An 11,608-nucleotide genomic window follows, 5' to 3' on the forward strand; every position below is an offset into this window, starting at 1 on the left:
ACGAGTGCCCTGCACAGCCTTGTGCGTGCCTCCGTGCCTGCCACCAGGGAGTCCCCATTCCCAAATGCTGCCTATGTCTCATCATTGTATGCACAGTTTTCATTATATTTATGACTCTCCAAACTAATATTTGCATTTACCTAAATGTTAGGTACTTTCACTTTGTACCCCCACTCCAACTGCCAAGCAACTATGGAGTTCAAAACGACAAAGTGAGTTCCCTCTTTAACAGGATAAGAAATTCTTCTCTAGGAGAGTGTAAGTATGCCCTGGAAAGATCAAAACTTCATCAAATGAACAGCTACCCATGAGCTTGCTCAGATGGGATCTCCACCCAGTGTGCTAGTCCTTTTAGATCCCATCCTACGAAACGAGACCTACATGTCCCAATTCTCCACACACAGCAAGATATGCCCATATAATCAGTTGCAACATGGAGCCATGACCTGCCATTTTTTGGGACAGCGTGCCAAACACACCTGTTTTAGCCTGTGCTAAAACACACCATCTGCTCATACAACTAACATTTTAGACAACAATCACAGCAAGTATCAATCTACTAATCAATCTAAATTATCTGAGCTTGTGATAAATGGTCAATGTAAGGTATATACACTGAGGCACCATAATTTCACGTTGACCTGTTGAACAAGCTTCACATAACTGAGCAAAGTAACCTGGGAGGAAGGAGAAGAGCCTGTCTTGACTGAAAGCATTCTCACAAGAAGCATTTACACACATTACACACGCTGTACATCCAAACACTGTGATGATATTTAGGGTTTTTTTTCTTGTTCTGGGCTGCTGAGTGAAATTTCTACCTTTAGCTTTAAAACACACACAGGAGACAACTCACTGCTCTTCCACTTGAAGGAACAGACATATGAATTATCTTTATTTAATTAGCCAAAACCTACATTCTTCCTTCTTGCATAGGAGACCACACTCTCCTTATAAGATGTTACATATCTCAGTTTATTCTAGAAAGAACTTAACAAGTTTCAGCCAATAAAGAAAAGTCAACAGGACCCTTGAGCAAATACTAAACCAGGGAAATTTCAAATTTTTAGAGCATGTATAAAATTACACAGTGCTCTGGTGATAAAGGCATCAAGCAAACAGATAATTTTAAAAAGTTCTGAAAAAAGATTGTAAACTAGCTAATACAAACCAACACATTTCCCTTTAAGACTGTGTAGGTGCTTGTAATCTACTTAACAGTCACAGAATCCTAGAATGGTTTGGGTTGGAAGGGACTTTAAAGATAGACTAGTTCACACCTCTGCCATGGGATATTTTTCACTAGAAGAGGTTGCTCAGGGCCCATTTCAACACGGCCTTGAACACTTCCAGGGATGGGGTACCCACAGCTTCTCTGGGCAACCTGCACCAGTGTTTCACCACCCTTATAGTAAAGAATTTCTTTCTAAAATCTAATCTAATCCTACCCTCCTTCAGTCTGATGCCATTTCCATTTGTCCTACTACTACGTGCCATTGTAAAAAGTCCCTCTTCAGCCTTCTTGTAAGCCCTCTTTAGGTACTAAAAGTCTTTTTGAATCTGTAAAAATATATTATTTTGAGGATTAATTTTGAAGCAACTTTAACAATGAGAGCCCAATTGAAAGTGGGAGGAATAGTGGGGCAGGGGGGGATTAAAATACTTACAGCAGCCACAGGTATGAGAATTTCCACAAACAAACCAGCAAGGGCATGTTTTATATCTTTATCTTTTACTTCCAGGAAGTATTGAGCACACTCCTTAGTAAGAAAACATCAGAAAAAATATTTAGAAAAAAGAATACAAATGTAACTATGCCATAAAAACCGCTAGTAGTATAACATTAATTGCCTGTTTGAATTTAAAAGAAGCAATGTGTCTAAGTCAGTCTTATATTCCTTGACAATATCAGCTTTACAAAACATCATAAACCGTAAAACCCGTTTCCCCTGCAATTCACCTCAAGAAATTGAAAGGAGAACATTTGTAATACCAGATAGCTATTTACTTTCTACTCAGAATATAAAGAATATTCAAAATATAAATATAAACCTTTTTCCTCAGGTTATTCTGAAGCTTTTAAAAAATTAACACTTATCTCTATTAAAATTATTAGAAAATTATACTTTATTTTTATATATTCATTTTCATTTTCAATATGACTTTGCTGCAAAAACAATGTTACAGAGAATATTCCAGACACTACAAATAATCCATATAGAAGTTTGAACATGCAGCCTCTGAAAACTTACTGAAGTGGTTTAAAAGAAAAGTGTGTCTTGGCACCTCAGTTGCTAAAAAAGATATATCAAATAATTTTTTTTCTTTAACATACTACTTTCATAAAGAAAATTATTTGATTGCTACCCATTTTCATTTAGTCTTAAATAAATTCATATATTACAGGTTTGCCACATTACTGAGACAATTGTGAAAGGTTTCTCCTGCACAGAAACCAATGATTCACACCTCTGAAAACTTATGAACTGAACAGAAAAGGATGAAGGACGGCACAAAAGTAGAGTGAGTGACTGATCACTGCAAGTGTCACTGCAGTTTCATGAGTTAAACAATCAAAATCATGCTCATTTCAGTTTTCTGTACTATTCATTTACCTGCATGAACTGAAATGATGCTTCAAAATCCTCCACGGGATACATCTTTACTCGAAAAAACTTCATTCCCATAATCAAACTGATGATACTTTGTACTATATGAGGACTCTGTTCTTTTTGTCGCAGCTCCTTTAATTCAGTAACAAATTTCTTCCTAACAGCTTGAAACCTAAACAAGGGATATAGACAACAATTATCTGCATTCTTAATTACTTTTATATGAGGTCTATAATTTTGATAGGTTTTCTTTAATCTGTAACAGTAACAGCACCTATAGTAAGAGAAACACAAGATGAACTCTATACTTAAAATCTAGTCATTTAAGAGTACCTATTATGATCAGTACATTAGAATATATGTGTAACTAAACAACAATGACTGACTGATACAAGACCTCCTTATCTTGCACCTACAAGCTGACTGCAAAGCAATTATACTGAAGATTATTTCTTGATTTGTTCAAATTTATTGCGCCGGAACATGAGATAGACACACCAGACTACACCTGACTACACTTGAAACTTACAGTATTAGTTACTGGGGACATTAATAATAGTCACTATATTAAATAGTCTTTAAGTCTAGATTGTTTTTTCCCCAAACACAAGAAGAGTCAGAGACTGAGCTTACTTTGATTGAGCAAGAACCCCTGTCACTTCTGCATATAAGTCTGCAATAATATGCACATTCCCAGTGTTGGTTCCTGAATACCTAAAGAGAAAAAACAAACAAACAAACAACCCACAATAAAAGCAAAAAAAAATGTTAAATACAACTTTGTTCTTCTAAGCCCCAAGCAAGTTTTTAATTACAAAACAAAAAGGTTGTTCCATAGCGAGGTAGATTATTACCACACAAACAATGAAAACCAAACCTAAAATGCATGGGTGATATGTAAAGTGATGTAGTCTCATTTCTCACTTCATAAGAAATGTATTCTGGATAGGAAGTTATTCAAACTCAGACTTCTTATTCTGTCTGGCTGTGTAAATCATTCTGTATATTCTAAGCAAAATAAACTCTGCCTTATATTGAATACAGTTGTGTTCTTTCAAGATATGTTTTCAATCTAAAGATATCAACCAGTGTTCATTTACAGTATTATCACAAATGTGTTACATGTGAGGCAAAGGAGAACAATCACAACAATCAAGCACAAGCTGGAAATACACACCAAATATTTTAAAGTATACAAGTTAAACTTACCCTTCCTTATGTTTAAAGTGCTTAAAAGCCAAGTTTAGAACTTCATGTACTAAAGGATCTGGCACTGGATGAACAGGTATCTGAAATGCAAATATCATTTATATGTATGTATGAAGCAAGTAAACAGTACTGTGAGATGCACCATAGAAATCTCTCCTGCTAGTGTCATCCTCAGTTGGCACATGATAAAGTTAATTGTGCAATACATGAACATTTACATAATCTGGATTGCCATTTTCCTAAATTATTCTGCATGATGGCTCTTAGGGATTAAATTAATGACAAAATAAATCACAGTTAACTAAATACTATGAATTTGTCATCAAAATTTATCAGACAAAGTTAACTATGCATCTTTTCACGCTTGCTATTTTGTGTGGTGTTACTACAGATTTAATCTCAAAAAACAATTCATCTTGATATAAACAAAGAAAACAAAACAAACCAAAAAGAATGTAGAAGTGATGATCATCTCCATTTCACACTTTCTGCAGATGAAAGCATTCAAAATATATACAAATCTTCCTAGCAATAAGTAACAATTTGGTGAGAACAAAAAGTAAGCATTTATTAGAAGGCCCTTTTTTTACTGAGGCTCTCTTTGACATCACCACCTTTCTCAGATTTAGAAGCAAATATTTGTTTTAAAAACCAAATGTAGTCTTTAAAAAAGCACTATATATGATTATGAAGTCATAATATCTTGAAAGTTTCAAAGCAATTCAGGTAGGGATTAGGATAACCCTACTACACATTACTGTTTAAGTGTTTAAGATTTTCACTAAAATATATTAGATTATTCTCTTGTCTATAAAAAACTAAGCACTTACTGATTGAGAACTTCATACTCTTCTGCATCAAGAAAGCTTTTTGTTCACAAACTTCTGGTTACTGGAACTGGTTATTTACATGCATATTCATACAATGAGCAAAATCTAATCCAAACAAAAGATTTCTGTTCCTATATAGGTCATGTCTGTCACCCTCTCACCATCTGCTCTGTGCCTATTACAGAAAGGGTTGGATCATATCCTTTGGATCCTCTAAAACCAGTTGTTAAGAATCAAAGAGTGACAGGACTCCCATGAAGAGAGGAAGATGGAGGTAATGTGAATGTAAATGTATTTATTGATAAAAAGCCATCTTTTCTGGGCTGTTGGACTGCCTAATTGCAGATTCACATTAAAGGTAGAACACACAAACCCTCCTTTAGATAACTTTTAATACTGAATTGACCAAACATTTCTCTTAAGTGGTGTATCTATGTTTAGTGGCCCACTGCAGATCCTTATCCTTACCAGAAATACCCTCATCAGAAAAATATCTTTCTTGTCTGGAGTACATGTATGAGAGATTCATCAAACATGTCTTGAAGACCAAACTTTTGCACCTTTCCTGACATCTGAATCACTGGCAACATGGTTCTACTCAACAGAAAAAGTAGTACCCGTTCAAAATACAGAAGCCACCCATACAACTCTGCAATCCTAAACAATCTATTCCATTTCCATTTTTCTTTTGTACTGATTGAAAATTTAGACAGGGAGAGAGCATGAACTAAAGATTTTCTGTAAAACACTAACACATAAGAGTTTGATGGTTTTACTACTGTTCTCTGCATATCTGTGCATGCAGTATGGGAACATTATTTTGGATGATTAGTGGGTGTCTCAGAGAAGGACAGGCAGCTCTTTCATTTTAGTGTTTTCATTCTCCCCCTGTATCACAAACATACCATACACAACCACGTAAACACAAATCTACAAATTATTTGCAAACTAAAACAGCCCTTGCTTTACTTAGTAGAGAAAGTCATTTAATTTTCGTGCACCTACACTTAAAAGACACAAACTACTTAAGTACCTCAAGTTTGCTCAATTCCACTCATGTTTCAAAACATTTCTTACATTAATGTTTTTCTCCACTCAAAGAACGGGAGAAAAATGTTGCTACTTGAAGCCAAACCCTATCCTCTTGTCCAAACACCCATGCAAATATTATATTAACAGAAATTGTAACATTATCTAACACACTATAAGGTCAAGCAAAATAACATGCCCTTTCTAATATTTTTGAAGTGACACTTTAATCTTGTCATTCAATGAGTGCCCACTGTATTTCAAAAACATTTAAGAAGACAAAAGGTACCGAACATAAACTTATTTTTTACAGTTTTTCTTTTTGCAGCACATGCAGTTTTCCAAGACACACGAACTGAGATAATGCAGACATGTAAAGAAAAGACAGGAGAAGTCAAAGGCTTTATGTAGCTGAGAGGATAATGACAGCCTTGCATATGCTCATCACAGATATGCTCTAGTTTTTAATATAAAAATTTAAAGGAGACAATAAAAATCAACATTAAAAGCAAAATATTAAAATTAATTTGCCAAAGCAAAAGAGCTTACCTGTTTTAGAACCTCTATTAAAACTAAACAAAAAATGAAATCTACAGCTAAGTCCCTCCTTTCAAGTAGATAATCTCTTTCACGTTGTTGCTCATCCCTAAAATAAGAAATCAAGAACACAGGTATCATACACAAGACTGAACACAAATGTTGCAGAGACAATTATTGCATTGCCTTTCATGTAATCATTGTTGCACATGGATATAAAATGGATAGCTGGAAAGGGACCTGTCAACAACCAAAACAATTTGAAAAGGGACAAAATAGCCTGGAATTACCAGTATCCAACTTCCTTCTGTATATCCAAGCCAAAACCATTAAGTCACTTTATGCTTATCACCAGGCAAACTGAATACACTACCTCAAAGAAGTCTGTGCTCTTTCCACATGGATTTAGGTAATGACAGGTCCAAATGCAACATCCTTGTCACAGAAGTCCAAAGCACACATTTTTTTGAGAAAGCACACAAAAATCGAGCAGACTTTTGCAAGGAAAACTCTTACCCCTTCGATTTTGTGCTTGACCGAGGTCTGTATTCGTAAGATTCATCTTCTGTTCCATTCTGACGCCTGTACCAGTCAAACAAGGTGCGTAGTAAGGAGGGGAGACAGTGCTCTGCTACTGAGCTCATGGAGCTTATCAACTGAAAAAGAAGTAAAAAAAATACTTTAGCACAATAAAGCAATAAAAATCCTAGAGTTATAATCATTCTTTCAAATTGTTTTTTTAATGGAACTTCACAAAGTAGCAACTTTATGTTCATTTTCACCTGGGACAATTACTGTAAATATTACACACTAAGTCCATTATTATAATAAATATATGCAGACAGAGTGTTCCGAAGGTCACAGGGATTACAGAACAACAAATTTATACAGATAATCTGCATAAAACCATTGAGAAAACAGCAGAGGTTTTAGGATGTCCCTGAATGTTGCTGTACGTATCTCTGAAGCATATGTACCTCCACATTACAAAGGACAGACAAGACGTAATCCTCCTAAACTGAGGAGTATGTAACCTTCAAAAACCTGCTTTTTTAGTTATTATATAAACAAAAATGAGAGCCTTTTATATATTCTAAACTAATTTTAATTCATTTGACTGATGTAGATCTCAAGCTACATTTACTTTTGGCATAACTCCCCTATCTAGTGCTTTCTTTCAGAAAACCCATACAAGTAGTAAACTTATGTATGAAACAAATGTGGCAACAGAAACCATTATGGAAGGAAGACTTCAAGGTGTTATGAAACCTAAATTCTCTAAACTTCCTTTAACTAACAACTTTAACAGCACTCCTAAGTGCCCAAGCTTGGAAAGGAGAAGAATGACTGAAGACAGCATAATGCCATTATAAACTCCCTTCTAGGTGGCAGCAGGGAGCAAGCCCATCCCCAAAATACAGGCTGGTAAAGGAGAGTTACCATTGCTCACTGACGCCATGTATTAATTACCTCTTGCATTTTTCAAATAAGAAGTTTCAACAGAATCCATCCTCTTACTATAATTTATCTATTACTCACTATTCCAGAAAACTAATATAAGATCAATGCCATTATTTCTTTGTCCTCACTTGAAATATCTTGGGTTTTCTCACTTGAGGAAGGGATGGGGACAGGTTAACCCGAGGGAAACCTCAGGAGAACCTCTTTCAACCTTCTGAATGCTTTACTCAGCTTGTTAACCAGTCAACTAGCTAAGTCACAAGAATTAAATAGCATTCTTGACTCTCTGAAAAATCCTTTAATTATATAAACAAATAGAGAAGTTTCCTCAAAATAAGTAAAATAATATTCTTATTCTGTAAACTCATAAAATTTTAAATTTGAGTATACAACACAAACTACATTTGTTCCAGATCTGAATACGAACCAGGTTTCATTAAGATTTTTTTACAAGAATGATTAGATTTTTTTTTTCCTATTATTATTGTCTGCCAATAGGACACTAACTAGAAAAAGATTCACTGGAAAAACTAGGCATGCCTGTTGCAGAAGGGTCATGTACAATGAGCTAACTGCACAAAAAGACGCAGGCAGTTATTGCAGGCAACACAAAACTGTACAAAGCCTTTTTAACATAGGAAAAACCCAGAAGGTAGAAATATTCTGTAGGATTATTATAATGCCTCAGAACAAAGGCTAAATGTTAAGAATTCCTTCATTCTTATACTACTATATGTTGAAATCTTTATGACTGCTTTGCAAAGTGTGTTTTAATCCTGTTTCTTTTGCACCAACATCCGTAAAAAATAAATAATCAACCAATCAGCATACATCAGACTTCTAAAAGTGGACAGTAAAAACTACCTCAATATTACCACTTAAAAAATATTTTATGATCTGAAATAAATCAGTATATGGTGAAAATGAATGTGGCTAAATTATGAGAATTTTTTGATGTGGCAGGAGTCTGACAAACCTCCTTGGAAAAAAAACAATAGCAAAAATCTGTGAAGAAGGAGAAGAGCAAAGAAAACCAAATTTGAGACACTTGTGGGCTACTATTAAAACATTTACATTTTAGTAGGTGGAAATATCAGAAAAATAGAACTTAAATGACTCATTTGTACTGATCAAGCTTTGAAATATCTTCGCTGAGATTTCATGCGCAAGGGGCCTGCTGCTTGCATCAGCTTGGGATACTCAAAACATCTCCACTGACCTCACTCTAGCCAGTAGCAGCAATCACAAGTTAAAAGCATTAGTATATTTTAGGGGAAAAAATAGAAAACAATAGAACAAACCCTTCTCATGAGTTACTAAACTGAAGACATTAGACTCAGCACAAAATCATCAATGTAACTGGAATTCTTAAAATAAAAGCTAAACTTGATGAAGAGATCTATCACAACCACACCAATCCAAAATGTATTTTGCCTTCAGAATTTACTGTCAATTCCCACATCCCAAATAACCTAAACACTGGGTAACACATTAATTTCTCTTTCTCTAAAACTAATGGATTCTCTTTCCCTAAAAACAATTATATATCCCATACATTGCACAGAGCTATGTTCATATAGCAGCTACACACACAACAGGACAGGAATACATAAAGTGAACACTTAAGTTACCCTGTGCTGCCAATGTAAAATGACTCCACAAAGCAATTCTAACTCCCTTGCCCTCCTTCTGAACTGATAGGTTTATTAGCAGAATAAAAAGAAGCAAGCTGCATTTTAAGCTTTACTAAACTTGGGTTTTGCTGCAAGTTTACAGAGTTTATTAATATTACTACCATTCACAGATGTTCCAGTACTTAGACAATTTACCTTGTCTTCCACAGAAACAAGCTGTATCACAGGCACCGAAAAACGTGATTGGTAAAGTTCTAAACCCAGAAACTACTAGCATTATAATACATTTACCTCTTGAAAAGTCAGTTTTATATAACAATTACTTATTTCCTGACAAGTTTTGCATCCTTAACATTCTAATGAAGACACTGGAATTATCAGGAAGATGACATCTTTGCTCATATTATATAGCTGCTAAGCAGAACATAAGCTATTTTTTATTTAAAATAATTACCATACTGCTTGGATACTAAATTCAGGATCATCATATAAAAACAAATAAGAATCTCTTATATAAAACATACTTTATTTCTTATATATTTCTATATTATGCCTACGTTGAAATCAGCAATCCAGACAAAGAGCTCCTGCAATACCCAAGAGGACAGGGCTGCACTAGTCATCATGACATATATTTCAATTCCTCAGAATTAAACAGCAAATCCTGCTCCAGTCTTAAAAGGCCACAACACATTGCTAATTGCTGCACATAACACACCCAGCAGCACAGTGAGAGGTAAAAGGAGAAAGATGAAAAATTACAGTAAGATGCTAGTGCCCAAATGCTATGGCCAAAATCCTGATCCTGAAAACATTGCTCAAGTTGTGCCTAATCACGATCAAGTCTGAACCTCAGACACATCTGCTTTCAGTTACTGAGACAGCCAAGATAGGCTTCTGTGTGTTCATAAAGTTTTAATGTCTTAGGACAAGAGTAGGAAATTGCCAAGTCTGATTCCTACAACAAACAAAAAAAGAAAAATACAGGCTATTTCAGTTTCAAGCTGTACAAGCAAAAATATTTTAAGAACTGCAATATATGCTCTATCAAAAAATTCCTGTCCGGTAGCTTCTTGATGTGCTAGGAATGATAAAGGGAAAGTGCTGGTACTAAAATGAAAATTTTTAACAGTTCACAAGTGAAGCAATATACAAATTTCCTTCTCATTTTCCAAAATTTCATTTTAGCTAAATACAAATTTTTGTTCCAAATAAGACCTCAAACAACAAATAGAAGAACTGTAATGTTTGAAAATTAAATACTACTGATTATGTACACTTGGTTTTGATTGCAGCCCTTTTGGTCTGGTTCTGTTTCAAAAATTACTTATAATCCCATTAAAAAGCTATTTTACTTTTCCATTGTAGGAACAGGTAACACGTCTTCCTCCTCCATCCCTCTTCTCCTTGCTTACTGAGCTGCGAGAACAAGTGTTAATTAGATACTTCCTAGTCCCTGAGTCCCTCTTGTGTTCCAATCATGTTCTCTTTATTCACAAAGTACAACAATTACTAGCTCAGAGACTGTATCAGTAAGCCACTTTTTGGATCTGAATTCCTAGCTCCAGGAAAACCTCTGGGTGAACAAGGTTGGCCCAGCAACAGCTCTAGCTTCTCTGCTGGATGCTGTGGCCATGCACTCTCGATCCTCCTCACTCCCACACTTTGCCAATCTCTTTTTTAATCTGTAATCTTCTGCACTGCTGGAGAATTGTTCTTAATAAAGGTTTCATACATCAAGCAATGAAGAGAGAAGCAATCTTAATTCCTTTTGCCAAACAATGTTCAAAATTCCCTATCAAAATTCACAATCCTTGTCATCATAAGGCAGTCATTCAGCTCTAACTCTTTAAAGCACTTATTCAGTAGCATTAAAATTCAGATCTCAATGAATCCAAAGTAGATTACAAATACAAAAGAACAAAAAAAGAACTCATACACATACACACACACATATAGAGAGACACAACTAACACAAATTTTTTTAAAGTACTGTATTTTCAGGAAAACTAGTTTATTTCTATATTACAAGATTTTAAAATTCACATGCTTTATTTTTTTACTTCTCTTCATTCAGCCTATTTTTAGAACCTCTATGTAGTTTAATACATGACTACTAGTGATTTATAAAAAACAACCTTAACTGAGGAAAAACATGGCAGTAGGAAGGGGGAGCCAGAGTTAGTAGAAAAATTAGAAACAGTACTCATTTACATATTTCCTTAGATAATTCTTATCATTCATATTATTTAGCTTTTGGTCATCTTTAAAACAACTACAACATACTGCAGCTAAC

The 11,608-nt window shown here is 34.8% G+C and overlaps 1 protein-coding gene across 11 annotated transcripts in view; it reads right to left on the minus strand.

The window, feature by feature from the left end:
- Positions 1-11,608, minus strand: part of FRYL (FRY like transcription coactivator) — a 159,854-nt gene that overhangs the window by 75,565 nt on the left and 72,681 nt on the right. For all 11 annotated transcript variants that reach the window (XM_051789874.1, XM_051789872.1, XM_051789875.1 and 8 more), the window contains 6 exons: positions 6,734-6,873; positions 6,230-6,326; positions 3,822-3,901; positions 3,246-3,326; positions 2,616-2,784; positions 1,668-1,760 (listed from right to left, as the gene is read on the minus strand). In XM_051789874.1, the coding sequence (XP_051645834.1) occupies positions 1,668-1,760; positions 2,616-2,784; positions 3,246-3,326; positions 3,822-3,901; positions 6,230-6,326; positions 6,734-6,873 (660 nt within the window). The remainder of the gene's footprint in view (positions 1-1,667; positions 1,761-2,615; positions 2,785-3,245; positions 3,327-3,821; positions 3,902-6,229; positions 6,327-6,733; positions 6,874-11,608) is intronic.

The sequence above is a fragment of the Manacus candei genome, unplaced genomic scaffold (genome assembly GCF_025592945.1).
Source record: "Manacus candei isolate 608988 ecotype Guabito, Panama unplaced genomic scaffold, ASM2559294v1 h1tg000028l, whole genome shotgun sequence".
In the NCBI taxonomy this organism is placed as follows: Eukaryota; Metazoa; Chordata; class Aves; order Passeriformes; family Pipridae; genus Manacus; species Manacus candei.